General features: G+C 38.0%; 1 protein-coding gene across 2 annotated transcripts in view; it reads left to right on the plus strand.

Annotated features, from left to right (window-relative positions):
* The window catches only part of LOC110894040 (putative disease resistance RPP13-like protein 1), a 104,325-nt gene that overhangs the window by 48,875 nt on the left and 33,721 nt on the right, over window positions 1-21,729 (plus strand). Inside the window, exons 2-15 of one of the 2 annotated variants that reach the window (XM_035981757.1) lie at window positions 1,441-1,623; window positions 1,710-1,787; window positions 2,080-2,250; window positions 2,623-2,750; window positions 3,054-3,114; window positions 3,444-3,511; window positions 3,614-3,707; window positions 3,793-4,265; window positions 4,351-4,479; window positions 5,190-5,269; window positions 5,497-5,565; window positions 5,647-5,860; window positions 6,201-6,335; window positions 6,437-6,967. In XM_035981757.1, coding sequence (XP_035837650.1) covers window positions 1,441-1,453 — 13 coding nt within the window. In that variant the 3' untranslated portion in view covers window positions 1,454-1,623; window positions 1,710-1,787; window positions 2,080-2,250; ... (9 more) ...; window positions 6,201-6,335; window positions 6,437-6,967. Of the gene's footprint in view, window positions 1-1,440; window positions 1,624-1,709; window positions 1,788-2,079; window positions 2,251-2,469; window positions 2,484-2,622; window positions 2,751-3,053; window positions 3,115-3,443; window positions 3,512-3,613; window positions 3,708-3,792; window positions 4,266-4,350; window positions 4,480-5,189; window positions 5,270-5,496; window positions 5,566-5,646; window positions 5,861-6,200; window positions 6,336-6,436 lie in introns of those variants that run through there. The other variant, XM_035981756.1, reaches the window with a different exon arrangement.

The following is a 21,729-nucleotide window of genomic DNA, read 5'->3' on the forward strand; positions in this document are numbered from 1 at the left end:
GGAAATTCTTGATTGTTCAGATATTACAGATGTCTACCTCCCAAAAGAAGGAGGGAATAAGCTCAAATCACTTCGTATAAGAGATTGTGATAAACTGGAGGGAAAAATCAACAACACAAGCATGCCAATGCTTGAAACCCTATATATTGATAAATGGGAAAATGTAAGATCAATCAGTGAATTGAGTAACTCCACTCACCTCACCAGGCTGGATATAGAAAGATGCCCACATATCGTGTCACTTCCAGAGCTTCAGCTATCAAACCTCACCAGTTTGTCAATTAGTGATTGTGAAATTCTGGAGTCATTACCTGAGCTATCAAACCTCACCAGTTTGTCAGTTAGTGATTGTAAAAGTCTGGCGTCATTACCTACGCTATCGAATCTCACATTGTTAAAAGATCTAAAAATCAAAAGGTGTCCAGGTATTGATGCTTCCTTTCCTCGTGGGCTTTGGCCTCCCAAATTGGTTAGCCTTGAAGTAGGGGGGTTGAAAAAGCCCATCTCAGAATGGGGCAATCAGAATTTCCCACCTTCCCTTGTTGAGCTATCTTTATATGACGAACCTGATGTGAGGAATTTTAGTCAATTGTCCCACCTTTTCCCTTCTTCTCTTACATCTCTTGCTATAATCGAATTTGATAAACTGGAATCACTTTCAAGGGGACTCCAACACCTCACATCCCTTCAACATCTCACCATTCACAGATGTCCAAAGGTGAACGATCTACCAGAGACGCTGTTACCTTCACTTTTGAGTTTGATGATTGACGAATGCCCAAAATTGGAAGAAAGGTGTTCAGGAAGAGGCTCCCACTACTGGCCCCGAATCTCTCATATCCCCTGCATCTTCATGGACGGCAGGTACTTGTTAATTAAATACCCTCTGATTTCCATATGATAAACTGGTATTCTCAGACATCATGTGCGTGTTTTTTGTTTTTGTTGGAATAGGATCTGTTGCTCAAAACCTAAAATTGAATTTTCTTGATGACATTAATTTATATGTTGAAATCAGTTTTCATGAGTTTAAATTATTATTATTATTATTATTATTATTATTATTATTATTATTATTATTATTATTATTATTATTATTATTATTATTATTGTTATTGTTATTGTTTTTTTGGTTGCTAGATCATCCGAATTGACTTTAGTTAGGGTTTTGGTGTGGTTTGTGGAATTATTGACGTGTTATAGTAATAAATAATGAAATTTGATTGAACTTACTTCGAGTCTCGATTACAAAGTTGAATCTGATTCACAAGTTGAAGATACAAATTAGGGTTTAGATCTGCATTTGTTTTGATTAATTTAGGCATTTATTTTACTGCGGAGTTATGTTAAAGAAAACAAACATAGCTAATTTCATTAATTGTATTAATACTTGATATGAAGTCTGTGAAGAACTTATATATTACAACTAAATTTTTGCAGGAACATATCCTAAAGGATCTTCTGGGTGATGGAACATTCACAGTTGACCAGGTCAAATTCAAGAACAGAGAAAAGTCTCAAGGTGTGAATTTTCAGGGAAAGTATCTTGAGTAAAGTGCAGTAAAACTCGCGCATATAATTACTGAATCAGCTAATAACAGACAAAGTGTCGATGACATAAGTGTAAGTTCCTTTTAAGTCAACAACATTTGACTACACCATAATATTGCAAACTGGTTTTGATTATTTGTATTCATGATATAATACAGGATTTATTCATCAAAGCATGTTTATTAGCTGATCTAGACTAAGACTGAACAAATGAACAGGGGACAAGATGATTTCTAGTAAGCGGATACTTTTTCTCCCATAAAAATAAAATCATTGGTGGGTTGGGTAACGAGTCGAAAGAGGTCTGGGTTTTGAAAAATGGTTACCTTTTTAGTAGGGTTGAAATGGGCCGGGTCAGGTTGGATTGTTTGACTGAGATGAAAACACCTTAATTTTCTTTAAACCTTGTATCTAGTTAATGTTTTAATAGTGTTTAGAATGTGATGATTATAATTTTGTTATTTTTAATTTGAAAGCAATGGGTTTGCCTACTAATGTCAAATTGTGTTGTTTGACCCTTGACTGCAGTTGAAGAAAGAAGACATTCTATCAAGGTTTCTGCATAGCAACAACACACGTCCAAAGTCACAGATGTTGAAGAATTTGCAAACAGTGTGAGTGAAGAAAGCCTAGAAAAGATACAATATCTTAATGCAGATTTTAACGAAACTCTCAAGACTCTTTCATGCAGTTCCCATGGTATGCAATCTCAAATCTTTATCAATTTTTCATACTTTGACTTAACTGGTCTGGTCTTTGACTAATCAACATGGTTACTAGTATTTATTGGAGTAAGAGGTTCAAAATGGATCTCGTTGGGTCAACCCAAAGCTCTTTTTGTCAAAAAATTAAAAAAAAAGTTATTGATAATTAGTTTTAAAAATTTTGTTACTAATTTTGGTTATTAAAAATTTTCAGGGGTTTTATGTTTCGAAAATACACATTGGATAACTTTACATCCTAAAAAGGTAATAAAAAAGAGAAGTAATACAGATGTTGCAATTTTTCATATGTTGTTGTCTACTAGGATAAAACAATACCATCATATGCCCAAATTTATATGCTTTACAGATATGGATAATGCATGATGTATCTGATGGTTATGTTGTGAAGAAGGAGGATACTGCCGCTTTATCAGAAAAATGGTTTCGTCAAAGTGTTGTTTCTTTGAAAGCTTCTTTAAGTTTCAGGCTTTTAAGGTCAGTACAATACAACCCATATCGACCATTTCCTTTTCATTTGGATCATGTAACTAAACTCTTGATTTGTAAAAATTTTTGTGGTCTAGTTTAAAAGTCAACCTTCATGTTATGTCATTTGACCAAAGCAAAAGTATCTAGATTATCCTAAAACGTATATTAATAATTATTTAATGAACCCTCATTGTTACTTGTAGTTAGAGTAATGCAATTTTAACAAAACTCTCAAGACTCTATCATGCAGTTCGAGTGGTATGCAATCTCAAATCTTTATCAATTTCTCATACTTTGATTTAACTGCAGGGCCTTTGACTTATCAACATGGGGTTACTAGTAGTCAGAGGTTCAAAATGGAACACGTTGGGTAAACTAAAAGCTCTTTTTCTCTAATATGTCCAATGATTGATGCTTCCTTTCCTCGTGGGCTTTGGCCTTCCAAATTGGTTACGCTTACAACAGGGGGGTTGAAAAAGCCCATCTCAGAATGGGGCTAAATCTGAGTTTTAACGATAACAATAATTTATATGTTGAAATCAGTAATCACTTTTCATAAGTTTAAACTAATATATATATATATATTGTTGCATAGAATGTATGGTGAAAGATTCTATTTATTACTCTGTTTATTTTCAAGTTGACTTTCAATTTCGTTTTTTTTTTTAATCTTAGCCATTTTCATTATCCTTTTTGCAGCTTGGTGCACTGAGTATGTTCAATGATTACATTTCAATACGGAAATTACGTTAGCTGATTTGATTTTGGTAAACATGTAAATTAAGCATTTCCATTATTCTTTTTTAGATGAGAAGCTTCTGTATAGCGGAACAACAGAATATCTTATATATTACAACAAAATTTTGCAGGGACTTAAGACCATGACATCCTAAAGGATCTTCTAGGTGATGGAACATTCACTGTTGACCAGGAAAAAAATGAGATAAGAGAGATTTTAGCAGTGTAAGTTCCTTTCAGTCAGCAACATATGACTAGTGCATAATACAATGACCTGGTTTTGACTATTCGCATTCATGATATAACACAGGGTTTATTCATGTAGGATTTGATTTAACTGAAGGAGGTCTTAGATATATAATGCTTTTGATGATGTAACTGCATTGACTCTCAAATGGTATGTTGACATAACAAGGAAAACTAAGAAAGCTTTAAATATTAGACCAGAGGCTAAGTAAAGGAAAACTAAGAAAGCTTCAAATGGTATGTTGCATTTGGTTTGATTAATTTAGGCATTTTGTTTACTGCGGAGTTATGATAAAGAAAATAAACATTTCTAATTTGATTAATTGTATTAATACTTGATATGAAGTCTGTGAATAACTTATATATTACAACTAAACTTTTGCAGGAACATTCACAGTTGACCAGGTCAACTTCAAGAACAGAGAAAAGTCTCAAGGTGTGATTTTTCAGGGAAAGTATCTTGAGTAAAGTGCAGTAAAACTCGCGCGTATAATTACTGAATCAGCTAATAACAGGCAAAGAGTCGATGACATAAGTGTAAGTTCCTTTAAGTCAACAACATTTGACTACCCCATAATATAACAAACTGGTTTTGATTATTAGTATTCATGGTATAACACAGGATTTATTCATGAAAATCAGTTGGATTCAATATTCAAAGTGAAGGTCTTAAGAAATTGTCAAATATCGGACTAGAGGCTAAGTTAAAGGAAAGGGACAAAGTGCTTGATAATGGACAACATCATTTCTGGTAAGCTTATACTTTTTTCCCATAAAAATTATGGGTGGGTTGGATAACAATTAACATCGTCAAACCTCTAATTATTCATTTTCAAAGTTTTGGCTACTGGTTTCTTTCTAGTTTGGGCCTGTTTTAATGTTGGAAGCCCAACTGGTTTACATTTAAGGAATGTTATTTAGCCCAACATAAACTATTTCATAATTCATAGTCTTCATTTGGGTGTTTAGCAAAACCAGCTCGGTTTGGTCAATTTTGGTTAAAACCGTTGAGTCAAAATCGGTTCGGTCGTAAGCCGGTTAAAGGGAAGGGTCAAATTGGTTGACTGAAAGGAACTTATGCACAAGGTACCAGATGATTTTTGGTATGAGGATAGTTTTTCCCCATAAAAATTATGGGTTGGGTGGATAACGAGTTGAAAGAGGTCTAGTGGTTAACTTTTTAGCAGGGATGATATTGGTCGGGTCAGGTTGAATTGTTGGACTGACATAGTGACATGCAAACACTTTTATTTTCTTATAAGCTTATTTCTAGTTAATGTTTCAACTACGATTACATAAAGAATATATATATATACTATTTATAATAGTAGTCTAACTTTCTTTTAATAGTGTCTAGTAAGTGTTATGTGTTTTGATTACATTCTTGTTAAAATAATTTGAAACGCAATGGGTTTAATTGGCCACTAATGTCATAATGGGTTGTTTGACCATTGACTGCAGTTGAAGAAAGAGTTTGCAAGGTTTCTGAATATCAACAACACACATCCAAAGTCACAGATGTTGAGGAATTTGCAAACAGTGTGAGTGAAGAAAGCCTAGAAAAGTCATTTTTAATTACCGAAAAACATTATTTTGACTTATTGGTATTTTTAAAAAGCCAATAAGTCAATAAGTTGTTTCAAAAAGTTTAGCCAAACATGCCCTAAATCGCCGGCAGCCTAGTGTCTAGAGGTGCAGAGGTGCACAAAACGGTTCCATTTTCATTATGACAACCGATAATCTTATACATTACAACTAAATGTTGCAGGGACATGTAACCATTACATCCTAAAGGTTCTTCAAGGTGATGGAACATTCACAGTTGAATGGGACAAATGTGAGAACAGAGAGATTTTAGCGGTGTAACTTCCTTTCAATAAACCTGGTTTTGATTATTGGTATTAATGATATAACACAGGATTCATTCATGAAAGCATGTTGGATTTGACATTCAAAATTGCTTTGGGAATTGATGTTGACAGCAATCAGCATAACCAGGAAATTTAAGGAATTTTTAAATATCACACCAGAGGCTAAGCTAAATGCAAGAAGATCAAAGTGGTTGATGAGTTTGTTTATTAGCTGATCTAGACCAAGACTGAACAAATGAACAGGGGACAAGATGATTTCTAGTAAGCGGATACTTTTTTTTCCCATAAAATCATTGGTGGGTTGGGTAACGGGTCGAAAGAGGTCTGGGGTTTTGAAAAATGGTTACCTTTTTAGTAGGGTTGAAATGGGTCGGGTCAGGTTGGACTGTTTGACTGAGATGAAAACACCTTAATTTTCTTTAAACCTTATATCTAGTTAATGTTTTAACTATGATTACAAAAAACAAACCATTTTTAATAATCGTGTAACTTTCTTTTAATAGCATTTAGAATGTGATGATTATAATCTTGTTATTTTTAATTTGAAAGCAATGGGTTCGCCTACTAATGTCAAATTGTGTTGTTTGACCCTTGACTGCAGTTGAAGAAAGAAGACATTCTATCACAGATGTTGAAGAATTTGCAAACGGTGTGAGTGAAGAAAGCCTAGAAAAGATACAGTATCTTAATGCAGATTTTAACGAAACTCTCAAGACTCTATCATGCAGTTCCAGTGGTATGCAATTTCAAAGTTTGAAATGATGCTTAATCTTCACGTTGACAAAAGGTTACTACTTATAAAGACTTGTCACTAATAAGGTTTTGTTGCTAATGAAGAAGACTCACCAAAGGAACCCTTGAGCTGTTGTTACAAGTTGTGTCTGGTGGCATTTGTCGCTCATGGGCGAAACTTATAAGCGATGAAGAATCAGTGGTTAAGAAACTTGCATACGATGACAACTTACCAACTGATGAAGAGAAAAAGAACTGGCAAATGAAGCAAATCACCTCTACTGAAGATTAATGAAGAAGACTCGCCAATGAAAAAGAGATGTCACATGTCAGCCTATCATTCGATGAAGACAATATGCTGAGAAGATGTTATGCGTAACTGTCACTTGTCAATTCCGTACATCTCAACAAGAATATAAACACATGTGTCCACATTAAATTTTTTTATCACTTGACCCCATAGCTTAGTGTGTCAAGCTTTTGAGTGCGAGTTCAGTGTGTGGCCTATATGTGTAAAACCTTCCAAGGAAATTTGTAAGTCACCATATTCATAGCTAGAGTGTTAGCTAGGAAAGTGTATGTAATTATAACTTTAATCCTTGGTTTAAAAAAGCAGGAAGCACACAAAAGCAATGAGGTCTAAAACCGATTTGTTAAAACCGATTTGGTTCCAAACATTTGCCGTCAAAAGAACGGCTCGGTTCCAAACGGTTCGCGTCAAAACGGTTTGGGTGAAAATGGTACGGGTCAAAACGGTTGGGTTCCAAACCCAAACGATTCGCGTCAAAACAGTTCAATTCGAAACGGTTCAGGTCAAAACGGTCTGCGTTAAAACGGCTCGGTTCCAAACGATTCGCGTCTAAACAGTTGGAGTCGAAACGATACGATACGGGTAGAAACCGTTTGGGTTGAAATGGTGCGGGTTGAAATGATCGCCGATTTCAATGAATTTGCTTTAATTCCTTCACATATAGGAAGAGGTTTTGAATTCCTTTAGTTAAAGGAATTTGACTGAATTCATGGTGAATTTCAATTCCCTTGTCAACCAAACACATGAAGATTGGAATTGAAATTCCAATTACAACAAATTGTGTGAATAAAACATCTTAAGAGATGAAATATAGATTCAAATTCCCTTAAATTCCATTGAGTTTCTGCGAACCAAACACACCCTACATGGATGGATCGTGAGGGAGTTGCTACAAGTCCGTTGGTTGTTGGTAAAACAATAATGTTATCAATAGCTCATATGATGATTGGCTATTTTTCTTAAAGAGTGATCCCATAAAACCAATTATATATGGCAATACTTGATCATGTGAAGAACATTACGAGTGATCATGTGAAGAACATTACGAGTCAGGTTGAGTAGTATGCTGAATATAAAAAGCTTAATGAGCTAGCAAACATTACTATAGAAGTTGTTTTCAATGATGTGAATATATCTTATCTAATGAAAAAGTTCATGATCTTTGCAAAAGATACAAATTAGTTGGTCAGGTGAGATACATTTCATCACAAACAAAACATACAAGAAATGGTGAACTTACCTCTATATTGCTAATGGAAGGGCAATCTTTGTACATGTATAATACAATAGTTTTTGTTTTTTTTTTCTTTTGTTTTTTGTTTTTGTTTTTCTCATTTGAGACATGAGACTTCTTTTGGTACATAAGAGTTATTAATGTAAGATTAAATATATTACGTATTAATATTTAATCTATAGCCATCATAATCATTTACATTATAGAGATCAAAATATATTAGAACCTATTATTTAATTAGTTGGTAATTGTTGATGGACCATATTACCCTTAGTAACTAATTAGGTTTCCTCCTGGGTGCTTATATAAGGAGAGTTATGTGGAGGTTTAGGGGTTACTCAGTTACACAATTACACCACCCCATTAGCCATAACATCATCACGAAACCTCCTCTCCTAACCGATACCCTTTTCGGTTTCTAAGCCCCATCATCAGTCAGCACCCTAAGGAGGAACCAGATCAAGATGACAGGCATGTCGAACTCCCTCACTGGATTCTCTTCTGCACTATTTGCTGTGACAGGTATGATTTATATGTTTTCCTTCATGCATAAACAGAACTGAACCAACATGTGGTATCAGAGCATATGTTGATTAGTCAGTTCTGTTTTCGTATCCATAATTCTGGGATTGAAACTTGGAAAACGGAATTTTTGAAACCTTATGAACATAACAGCCGATTTCGAGTCATGGAGATCGACTCGAGATCTTTGTTTTCGGGAAAAAGAATTAATTGTATGTTCAATCGAATTTAACTGGTTTATGTTTTAGCCGAAATCTGTTTAGAAAAACTATTAAAATTCAGGTTTCGGGTTCCAGAATTTATGTTTTATGTTTTAGGGTTCATCATGTTCTTGAGAAAATTCGAAGTATTCTGTTATGTTTTGGAATGATTTAGGATTAATGGGTGTTTTTTCCATGTTTGATCTAATTTTATCTTTTAATTTTATTCGAAACGGTTATTAGATAAACAGTTATTATTTTTTCGAAATATGTTGATAAAATTAGATCACTTTAAAACAGGAAATAATATCCCATAATCCCTTAATTTCGAATTTTTCGGTTATGATATCACAATTAACAGCTGTTAGCGAGGTTGCTACTCGCAACCATGAGGTTGCTACTCGCAACCATAACGTCATCACTCGCAACCATGAGGTTGCTACTCGCAACCATAACGTGATTAGTCGAGACTGTAGGTCCCTTTTCTCGGAGGATCGAGAACAACCTAAACCTTGTTATACTAACCCACTAGCGAGTGCGGAATCCAAGCTAGTAGGCAAACCGGGATGAAGCAAGAACAAACACAAGAACACACAAAGTTCACCGATTAACACCACTGTATTAATACGTATGAAGGTTACGGTTACAAGCACAATGTTTACAAAACCAAAGATGTAAACTCTCAAGTGTGTGTGTTTCCAGCAGAATGCTCTCAAGCTCTCTATGTGTGCATCTCTTGTCTGTGTGCTCTCTGTCTAACACTAACACACTGCATGGGTATTTATACCCATACATAGCAGATCTGGTCGAAGGACTCGATAGATGGTCCGAAGGATCATCTATCGATGACAGGGAGCTCGAACGATCAGCATGGACATCGAAGGATCATCCTTCGATGTCTAATGGTTGAACCATGGTCGAACCATATCTTTCGAGCACCTCGAAGGATCAGTTGTATCCTTCGAGGCTATCCTTCGATCCAGACAACATCATGTTGTCCAAGTCAAACTAGGAGGATAGTTGACTTGGTCAACTTACAGACTGACTTAGGACATCGTTTTCATACAGACCGAACACAGACAAAGTACAGACACAAGTGCACCAACAAACTCCCCCTTGGCTGTAGCTTTGTCTTTATCTTCTATAGTTGCAGACTCGTCTTGAATTTCGACGGTCTTTGGTCTTCGAGTTACCAAAACTCTGATGTCCTTTCAAGTCTTCAATGTCGGAGGATCTTCAAAGTCTTCACGTCTTGAAAGCAGAGAGTGTATCAACAAACTACCCGTATCATGTAGGAAGTGTGTTGACAAACTCCCCCTTAACATAAGCTCCCCCTTGAGTTATGCTCGTGAAATACTTTAACTTTATGAAGTGAGATCCTGGTGGTGTTGATGATGGCCAGCAGCAACTCGATCATCTTCATCTTTTGAGCGCCTTCTCGTCGTGTTTTCACTCCAAAGCTTGTCATCGACCATGTTCTCCTTGCCTTTAGAATCTGCACATGCAAGAAATCTAAACGCGTAATGAGAACAACTGCTTGGAATATAGTATAAACAAATGACACACGTATGACCATGTCACAATCAAACACCGTCCGACAGTTTGAAAGTTTAATAAAATTTGTCAATTTTAGTCTTTAACTTTCAAAACATGCAAATTTCGACCGTTTATGAAGATTTAGTCAGTTCGGTTTTCAGTCAGGTTTCAGGTAACGAAGACTTGAGCTCCAACATCGTACGATCGAAAATAAAGCAGAAATAAAATCTTTTTGGCTTTTATAAAGTTTATATTAAAACAAGCCTAAAATCTTTTTGGTATTTTTGAAAGTAAAAGACAACAATTTAAAATCCTTTGAGTGTTATCAAACGACATCACCGCTAATGTCGTGCTGATATGCACCAAACGACGAAACTGTTTAAAAGAAGAACAATAACGGTTAAGCAGTAAATAAATATATACAAACATTCTTTTTGCGAGTTTCGAGGGTAAGAGAATCATATCAGTGTACGGTCATGCCAAAACACTCTTGTTGTTCAGTTATTTAACATTAAGATAAACATCCTATAACAATTATCGGTATTGTTATCCACTTAAGCTCAACTTATCAGATGTAATCATGGCGAGGGGATACGTTAAGGTATGATTTATACTTACCGACCGGTGTTCATCCACATCACGACACATTCCCGTATCAAGGTATGCACGAGAGTTCATCTTACCGGTGAGTATACCGATTATCATCTGTTTGACCGTATAAAATGTGAGATACTCACTTATTTTGATTTGAAAACAAGCCCTATGTGATATAATCACTTATTGATGAGGAACTTGATTTTCATATGCATGAGGGCACAGGTGCAAGTCCGTGAACAGGTCAGTACTTCCGTACAGCAGAGAGACGAACTTGACACCCGGATAAATGTGATATTTTATCACTTATTTGATTTGGACATGTGATTGTTTATCACTTATTGAGGTCGAATGCAGTATGTAATATGTACACGTATGTATAGTATCATGGAAGATCTAGACTTGCGTCCCCGTTATTTTTCGGTAAAAGATACAACCATGATACCCAGATGATAAGCAGCATAAAGACCGAATATCTCAGAACCTCGGCAATCTATCAAACGAAATTTCGGTACTAAGACCATATGCCAATGAATGGTTCCCACCTGGTCTTCAGTCGATTAAGATTTATATCACCCTGCACATTTTAAAATGATTGTGAGCCTACCGATACATCTTATATAGAGCTGCTTATCGTTTTGCATTTAAGGTTTAAAGAGGTTTGGATAGACCACTGATGTACTATCATTTTCTCTTTTGCTCGCCAGGAAACTCATTTTTGCTTTTCTATTGTTTTTGTGTTTTTGAAATTTTTCGATGTTTTTGTATTTTCCGATTTTTGGATATACTCCCCCTAAAATCAACAAACTAAGATAAATTTAAAACACACAAAGATATTTACAAAAATGATTTTCCGATGTTGGTTTACTCTTGCTTGACCTTAATGCCGTTTACCAATAATAAAAAGTCAAATCTAGATTTGTCAAAAGCTTTGGTAAATAAGTCGGCACGTTGGTCATCGGTGTGGACCTTAACAACATCGATTAGCCTTTTCTCAAAGCAATCACGTATGAAGTGATATTTGATTTCGATGTGTTTGGTCTTTGAATGCTGCACGGGATTTTTAGTGATATCTAAAGCAGCAGAATTATCAACGTAAATAGGAGTAGTTAGGAATTCAAAACCGTAGTCCCGCAATTGTTGTTGGATCCAAAGAACTTGGGAGCAACAACTTGAGGCAGCAATGTATTCAGCTTCGCATGTTGATGTAGCGACACACGTCTGCTTCTTGCACTGCCATGTGACTAGGCGATTTCCTAAAAACTGACATCCAGCCGTTGTGGATTTGCCGTCGATTTTACATCCGCCAAAATCAGAATCACTGAATGCGACCAAGTCAAAGTTATTATCCCTAGGATACCACAGACCGGTGTCGGGGTAAGCCTTCAAATAACGAAAAATCCTTTTGACAGCTGCAAGATGTGAGGCCTTCGGATTAACTTGATATCTGGCAAGTAGGCACGTTGGATACATTATATCTGGCCTTGATGCTGTGAGATACATAAGGGATCCGATCATCGCGCGATAGTATGAAGGACTAACAGGTTCACCCTTCAAGTCAGGAGTTATTCCGTGATTAGTCGGCAGTGGGGTACCAATGGGCGTTGCATCGGACATCTGGAACCGGCTCAAGATGTCTCCAACATATTTAGTCTGATGGATAAATATCCCAGACTCCGTTTGTTGCACTTGTAGGCCCAAAAAGAAATTCATTTCCCCCATAGCACTCATCTCGAACTTATCCTGCATGATGCGCTCGAAATTCCTACACAAAACATCATTAGTAGAACCAAAAATAATATCATCAACATATACCTGTACCAGAAGAAGATCTCCATCTTGTTCTTTGATGAAGAGAGTACAATCGATAAGACCTCTTCGAAAACCATTCTCCAGCAGATATGTAGATAAGGTTGCATACCAAGCTCGTGGCGCTTGATGAAGACCATAGAGAGCTTTGTTGAGCAACCAAACCCTATCAGGATGGACAGGATCTTCAAAACCTGGAGGCTGTTCGACATATACCTCTTCTTCAACCACACCATGTAAAAACGCACTTTTGACGTCCATCTGGTAAACCTTGAATCCTTTGAATGAGGCATAAGCCAGAAAGATCCGAATAGCTTCCAGACGTGCAACTGGTGCATAGACTTCGTTGTAGTCGATCCCTTCTATCTGACGAAAACCTTGAACGACTAAACGAGCTTTGTTTCGAATAACCACTCCACGGTCGTCTTTCTTGCATTTGAAGACCCATCGTGTGCCAATCTTCTTGTAATTCTCAGGCTTTTCAACAAGCTTCCAAACACCCAGCTTGTGAAATTGCTGCAATTCTTCTTGCATGGCTTCAACCCAAGCACTGTCTTTCAATGCTTCTTTCCACGACTTTGGTTCTTCTTGTGACACGTAACACGCGAAGGACCAGTCATTTTGTTGACCAGATTCTCTTATAGCTGAATATAAACCAGCATTCCGGTTGTTTCTCAGCTGATTACGCGTCTGCACACCGCGATGGACATCTCCTATGATATTCTGCTGGGGATGGGTATCGTGAATCCTCATTTCAGGATTGTCCGGTACACGAGCATTGATACCCAAATTATTCAGATTAAGATCGACAACCAACTCCACACCAGGAATGTGGTTAGAAGTGGATGCATTCCCTTCAGCAGTATCGACATTCTGCGTATGAGGTGTATCACCAGAGGCACCTTGAACAGGAGCAGCTGGAGCTGAAGATCCTTCGGCTGCATCATGATATTCATCATCTTCCGAAGAGTCATTATAATCAGCAGCATCTTCATAAACCTCATTTTGAACCATATTGTTGACAGACGTAGAAGCTTGAGGATCAACAACAATTGGTCTAACCAATGGCGAGACAGCAGCGTTGTCACTTTCCAACAACATTCGAGCCGCTGCTGATTCTTCGTCAAAGGTTGGCAGATTAAAGGAGTCAAATAGTCCATCATAATCGAACATCCACGGATCACCCGGAGCCCTAACAGGACTCGTGTACCTTTGAACCCTAACTTCACTCCATAGCTCAATCTTTTTGGTAGCTAGATTCCAAACACGAAAATTCGGAGTAGCATACCCAAGGAAGAAACCCTCGATAGCTTTTGCACCAAACTTTCCATCCGGCTCAATCATAGTACAAGGAGCACCAAACGGTTCAAGGTAAGAAAGATCCGGTTTCCTTCTCTGAAGGAGTTCGAAACAAGTCTTGCCATGTCTCTTAACTGTAAGAACTCTGTTCAACGTGTAGCAAGCAGCCGATACAGCCTCTCCCCAGAATTGAATAGGGAGTTCCGACTCTACTAACATTGTTCTTGCAGTTTCAATAATAGTCCGATTCTTCCTCTCAGCGACACCATTTTGTTGTGGAGTATAACGAGAACTGTACTCATGAAGAATGCCTTTAGAAGTACAAAATTCATCCATAACTTGATTCTTGAATTCAGTTCCATTGTCGCTTCGGATCCTTTTTACTTTCAACGTATAGAGATTTTCTAACATTGTAAGAAGATCCTTGAGGATGCCAGGAGTTTCACTCTTGTGTGCCATAAAAGATACCCAAGAAAATCTAGAGTAGTCATCAGTAACTACTAAACAATAAGCATCACCAAACGTTGTCTTGTGCTTCATAGGTCCAAAAAGGTCCATATGAAGACGTTCGAGAGGCATGCTGACAGTGTTGATTTTCTTCAAAGGGTGAGACTTCTTCGTTTGCTTTCCCTTTTGGCACGAGACACAGATATCTTGCAAATGAAAACTTCTTACAGGCACACCATTCACAAGATTATTTTTCACCAAATGGTTCATCTTCCTCAAGTGAATGTGTCCCATTCTTCTGTGCCAAGATATAGACTCCTTTTCTGTGGCTTTTGAGACAAAACAAGTAACTTGTGCAGATGTTGTAATCGCCTGGCTCATGTCGAGAATATAAAGATCATTAACTCTCGGAGCAGATAAGAGAATCCATTCTTGTGGAATTTTGAATCCAGGTTTCAGCACATAGCAGCCAGCGTCATCAAAAATCACTGAGAACTTTTTATCGCAGATTTGCGACACACTCAGAAGATTGTGATCAATTTGCTTCACATAATTGATCTTGTCAAAACACACGATGCCATTGGAGATACTTCCTTCTCCAGTGATGTACCCTCCTTTATCACCCGCAAAGGCAACATACCCTCCTCTTATATTTCTCACGTCATACAGGAGCCGTAAGTCGCCAGTCATGTGCCTGGATGCTCCACTATCAACAATCCAATGACTATTAATAGTTCCTCCTAGAACATCCTGCACATGTCAATTAAACACATCAGTTGAGAATGGGGACCCAAGCCTTAGTGGTCTTGGGTCGTCCCTTGGCATCACGATACGTAAGCTCTATCTCTTGATGGTTTTCAAGAACAACTGCTCCCCCTGAATTGTCACCCGACTTAGATAACCAAGTTTGTCTGTGCCCACCAGTTTTTGAATATTCTGGTTTTACAGGTTGTGACACACTTGGTTCCTTTTGTACTGTTTTAACTTCAGATTTTAAAGCTTTTTCAACAGTTTTTATGTGTTTACGTCGTTGTTTAGTTTCTTGTTCTTTTACCGTTCGTTTATCTTGTTTAGGTGAAACTGATCGACGTTGAGGGTGAACTGTTTCAGGTGGAGTTTTCTCAACAAATTTCTTCTTTGGAGCATTTGGGCAATTTCTGATAATGTGCCCAATTGTTCCACACTTAAAACATTTTCTCCTTTCAACAAGCTTAGGAGATCTTGACTGACCACAAGATGTTGAGGTCGTGGACCCAGAGGTACTAGCCTTTTCATCACACCCGTTTGTGTGTTGAGTGTAATTGTTATCACTGTTTCGTTTTAAGATTGTGACTTGTTTTACAAAATCTGTATTAGATTTGTTTTCAAAAGTTTCAATCTTATCAGTACCCTTGGATGACACAAACTTGACATCCTTTTCTTTCTTTTGAACTCGAGCTCTTGTTGTTTCAGGCTTTTGAGCTCGATTGATTGGTTGTTTACCTTTAGAAGCACTAGGTTGTAGAGTGGTTGGAGATTTCTGATTCCTAAACTGTTTTCTAATTTCAGATTTAGGAATTGGATCACATTGTGTCACCACAATTCCTGGTAGAGTTTTTCCCAAAAATTTGTTTGTATTGTCTTCAAAGACTTTATCAATCAAAGATTTATTTACATTTTTAATTGGAAAAACGTGATCTGAATAGATTTTACTATCTCCAACCAAGGTATACAACATATTACTGCTTTTAACAGTAGACACCGCCTTCTTTTCAACCTTGACAGGATCTATCACTTGTTTCTCGACTGATGAAACGGCAGGAGTGTCAGGATCACACAGGATGTGATTCTCAATGGGAATGACAGCTCCTTTCATCTTGTTAAGTGAGTTATCCTGTTCACTCACATCCACTTCTGGTTCATCATCCGATGTCTCACAGTCCTCAATGATTGGAGAACTTTGATCCATGGATGTTGATGCTTCTTGTTGCTTTTCGGATGTGTTAGATGAACTGTCCGGTTTGAACCCTAGGCCAGTAGTAAATTCCTCAAAATCAAGAGGCACACTGGGTTCATACCGAGGCATTTCCTCCTCATCAGGCATTTTGGTATAATTGTTCATAACAGGGGGCGGACACTTCTTGTACCCTATGCCTTTCTGATTCCCTTTCAATTGTTGAACATCGATGATGTGATCAAGCACAAATCGGGAGTTAGAATAACTATCCAACTTCTGTTTGATCGCATCATGCTCAGATTTGGCAATGGCTAGTTGCTTCTTAGTTTCTTCCACAGTGTTAATATATTCATTTATACTTACTTGCTTGTGGTAAACTACTTTATTAACTTCGGAAACATTTTTCTTTAAAGTTTCAATTACTTCCTTAAAATCTTTTTCGTTCCGAGTTAAAGCCATATTCGCCTCTTTGCATTTCGATAGTTCAATAACCAAACTCTGATTATGACTATGAAGCTTTTCTGATTCAAGCTTCATCTCTGCACATGATTTACAGATAATAGGAGCAGGAGGTTCAGAAGTTACCTGACTAGTAGAGGCTGAACCATTTGCCATAAAGGCAGTTTGAAAAGAAAAAGCTCCATCTTCAGAAAATAGCTTTTCCATTTCCGTTGATGTAGCAGCAGCCTTCCTAATCAGAATTGATTTCTGACATTTGAGCTCATCAGCTTCATCCAGAAGATCCTGAATATCTTCACCTTCTTCATTCACATCAGGCTCTGAGTGATTATCCCCAGAAACAGAGCCTTCTTCATCCGAACTGCCAGAATAACCAGAACTGTCATCGCTCCCAGAAGATTCTTCTTTATGTACCTGCTCGATGACCTTAGCATATAATGCAGTTCCACTTCCCTGATCTCCTTCACCAAACTGAACTGACCAGTCACATCCTTCATCAGCTTGAACAGCCAAGGCCCGATTGTGATTGGTAGTTCCAGGCTGTCCCTGATTGTTGTTCACTGCCACCATCCTCCTCTCACGGTTTTCTTGTTGGGCATTCACATTTGTCTGGTTTCTGAAAGGGTTGTGATTGCCGTGTTTTGTTGGTCGAGTGCACTCACGTTTGAAGTGCCCTTTCTCGCCACAGTTAAAGCACGTGACGGCATTAATATCAAACCCATACTTCGTGTTTTTCTTTCCTTCCAACGAAGTTCTTCCAGTTCGTGCCATGAAATCTTTTGCCCTTCTAACCGCACTAGCAAAAGCCCATTTAATATCCATCAACTCCATTTCTTCCTTGTCGATCTGATCATAATCTTCATTGGTCATGTTGATGTTTCCAAGCTGACCTACTACCAAACCACAGTATGCACTGACCATGGTGTTGATAATCTCCATATGTTCCTTAGCAACTTCAATGCTAAGGTGTGCAAGATTTGAGTTGTCGACTCGGATTGTGTGATGACTTTGGGGTTGAGGTTGAGGATTGCTTGTATAGTGAGCTTGCTGTTGTTGTTGTTGAGGTTGTGGTTGTGGCTGTGTTGGAACAGGAATGTAGGACCTCGGGTCGAATTGAGGTTGTGGTGGAGCAGCTGTTGATTGAGAAAACGGAAAGGAACTTGAACTTGTATTGGACACAAATGCAGTCTGCAGCTTAGGTTGCTGTTGCTGAGGTGCAGCAGATCTTGCCAAAACATCGAATCCTGGAAGATACATTTCTGTATTCTGAGGAGCTGGAGCACGCCTTGCTTTCCTAATCTCTTCATCATTTTTATGTTCCAGCTTTTGAATGAACTCATAGATGTTGACTTGATCTAGAGTTCCAGTATGCTTCAACAGTTCAATGAAGGAACTCCACTTTGGAGGTAAGGCGTCAGCAAATCTACTCACCATTTCTTGTTGAGTAGCGACAACTCCATAAGCACACATCTCACTAATCAAATGATAGAAACGTGTGATCATATCATTCAGAGTCTCATTTTCCAAAAACTGAAAGGACTCAAACTCTTTCTTCAACAGATCATGCCGAGATTTTCGAGCAGCTGCATTGCCTTCTCCTCTAGCAACTAAGGCATCCCACAATGCTTTCGTGGTCTTGCAATATGAGAACTGATGGTAGATGTCTTTGTTGAGTGCTTGAGTAAGTGTTGCAAAGGCCTTTTTCTCCAATTCATAAGCCTTCTTGTCATTTTCAAGCATATTTGCATAACCTTCTGAAGTTGACGCAGCAGTCTCAAGATTAGTATTGAACGCATTGATGAAACACGTCCAAAGATCAGTGCTTTGCCCCTGAACATATGTGTGAAAACGGTTTTTCCATGATGGAAAATCGTTCATATGGTTCAACTTAGGTGGACGATTGTTGCTGCCAGTTTCACTTTCACTAATCAGAAGGTTCTGAAGACTTTGACTTTGATTGGATACCAAAGCCCATTGACTTGGACTGATTGATGGCTGTGGTACCATACTCTTTGCCCAATCTGCAGCAGTCACTAACTCTTGACTGTTTCGTGAGTCCAAACTCCAATCCCATGGACTTGTACAGCTCATTTTGATCAAATAGAAACACCAAACCTACACACCACAAACTGTTAAGTGTAAAACAGATAAGGATTGAAAGGTCCAACCTGTTCGAAAGATCAATACTTGTTCGAATGATCAACAGGGTTCGAAAGATCCTTGTTGAGTTTCGAACAAAAACTTCGAAGGATGACTTCGAAAGATTGATTTATACGAAGGATCCTTATCTTTCGAAAGATAATTTCGAAAGATTCTCCTTATGTTTCGAACACAGGTCTCGAAAGATGACACTTGTTCGAAGAATCAACAGTGTTCGAAGGATCACTGTTGATGGCTCGAACAATAACCTCGAAAGATAACCTTGAAAGATTCACCCAACACGAAGGATCCTTATCTTTCGTAATGAACAGTGACTCGAAGGATGTATCTATCGAAAAGATTCCTTGACTCGAAGGATAACACACTGACTTCGAAGGATGTTCGAAGGATGGTTATCTTTCGAATCTCCTTGATCGAAGGATGATCCTTCGAGCTCGAAAGTTATCTTTCGACGTCTGACACACTGCCGAAAGTACTGATGGGTTGGTGAGAAAAGTGACAGGTTGGTGTACCAACTTTCGGCAGAAAGGATGTTCTGCCACCAACTTTTCACCAAACAATTTGACTTTCAAAAGTTTACCCAAAATGGCAACCTTATCCCCAAGTGCAGTCACCGGAGACAAACCGGAAGAATGGCCGGAAAATCAAAGTTTCACAAAAACGATTTTTATGTTACCCAAACCGACCCCGAACACTCCGATAGGTTTAGTATCCGTTTTTCAGTTTCAAAATGCAAGGAAACTACCAAAACGAGTGCTAAACCAAGTGTCCAAACACACCAAAGCACTCGAACAAACCGGTTTTAAACAAGGTAAAGAGCGAGGCTCTGATACCACTTGTAGGTCCCTTTTCTCGGAGGATCGAGAACAACCTAAACCTTGTTATACTAACCCACTAGCGAGTGCGGAATCCAAGCTAGTAGGCAAACCGGGATGAAGCAAGAACAAACACAAGAACACACAAAGTTCACCGATTAACACCACTGTATTAATACGTATGAAGGTTACGGTTACAAGCACAATGTTTACAAAACCCAAAGATGTAAACTCTCAAGTGTGTGTGTGTGTTTCCAGCAGAATGCTCTCAAGCTCTCTATCTCTTGTCTGTGTGCTCTCTCTACCTTTCACACTACACTGCATGGGTATTATATACCCAGCTCATGATGCCTGGTCGAAGGATCCGAAAGATGGTCCGAAGGATCATCTTTCGGATAGAAAGCTTTCGAAGGATTAGCAAGGACCTCGAAAGATCACCTTTCGAGGTCTATTGTTCGAAGCCTATCTTTCGATCACTCGAAGGATCAACAGAATCCTTCGAGTCTATCCTTCGACATCGACACATATATCAAACATAAGTTAACTGTTGGCCAAGTCAAACTAGGAGGATATTGACTTGGTCAACTTACAGACTACCGAGGACATCGTTTATATACAGACCGAATACAGACAAAGTACAGACACAAGTGCACCAACACTAGTTGAACGTAAGTTCATGCATCTCAACTTTCTTCTTTAAAATACTCGTAATCTTACAGTTTTTAGCACTTCCTTTCAATTCCTTATGCATGGCAGTTACTTTCTTTAACTCATCTTTATGCGTTTATGTTCATGTGTTGTCTCCATGTACTACTTTATGTCCAATGCACCTTTTTAATCAAGCACAAGTGTTTCAAGGTGGTAAACTTATCGTGTAATAACCCAACTTTCATGCCAAAACCCAAGAATGCTTTCAGGTACTTATCCCATTTATCAAGCTCTTCCTAAGCTGTGTTAAGCTTGCACTTCTTAATTTCACCAGCAATCTCTACAGTTAGAACGATTTATACCCACCACTAACCTGTCATACACGTCTCCCGGATGAAAAAATTTCTTTCTTATACAAGCATAGTTTGTAGTAGCCCATTCTAACATCATCGGTTAGCTGATGGTCGATCCTGACTCCATTGACCAGAACAAGTATTCAAAAGAATTGATTTCTTCGAATGAAATTTGGGGTTCGGTTGTCTATAATATTCTAGAACCTCTGAACCACCACTTCATTACCGTTTCCAAGATGTCCGATAAGGTACATTCTCGGAGATCTTGGAAACAGTATTGAGAGGACGGTTAAGAAGTTCTAGACCAACCGAACCCCATCTTTCATTCGAAGAAGCCAACTCTTATGAAGACTTCCGTATTCATATTCTGGTCAATGTAGTCAGCATTGACCATCTGGTAACCACCGATGATGTTAGGATGGGCTACAACAAACTATGCTTGTATAAGAAAGAATTTCTTCATCCGGAAGACCTGTATGACAAGTTAGTGTTGGGTTTGATTTGTCTACTAACCGTAGAGATTGCTAGTAAGATTAAAGTGCAAGCTCACCACAACTAAGGAAGAGTTTGATAAATGGGATAAGTACCTGAAAGCTTTTGAGAGTTTTTCCATGAAAGTTTGGTTTTTACGTGATAAGTTAATCACACTTGAAACACTTGTGCTTGATTCAGAAGGTGCATTGGACATAAGGAAATACATGGAGGAAACACATGAACATAAACTCATCAAAGATGAGTTAAAGAATGTAGCTGCGATGCGTAAGGAGTTAAAGGGAAGTGCTAACAACCGTCAGGAGATTTTAGGTATTATAAAGCAGAAAGTTGAGAGGCATGAACTTAGGTTCTAGAAGTTGGTGAATGCTCCATGGTAGGCTCTATCAGAGAGTCATTAAGTTGGTTTTCTTTTATGGTGAACTGTAAAACCTATGAATTATGAACCACATTTAGTGAACCACATCTAGTTTTTCAGCTTACCATATCTGGGAAAAACTCCTTTGTGAGAATCGATAGAGCCTACCATGGTGCATTCATCACCTTGTTGAACTTAAGTTCATGCATCTCAACTTTCTTCTTTA

Source organism: Helianthus annuus, chromosome 13 (genome assembly GCF_002127325.2).
Source record: "Helianthus annuus cultivar XRQ/B chromosome 13, HanXRQr2.0-SUNRISE, whole genome shotgun sequence".
NCBI lineage: Eukaryota > Viridiplantae > Streptophyta > Magnoliopsida > Asterales > Asteraceae > Helianthus > Helianthus annuus.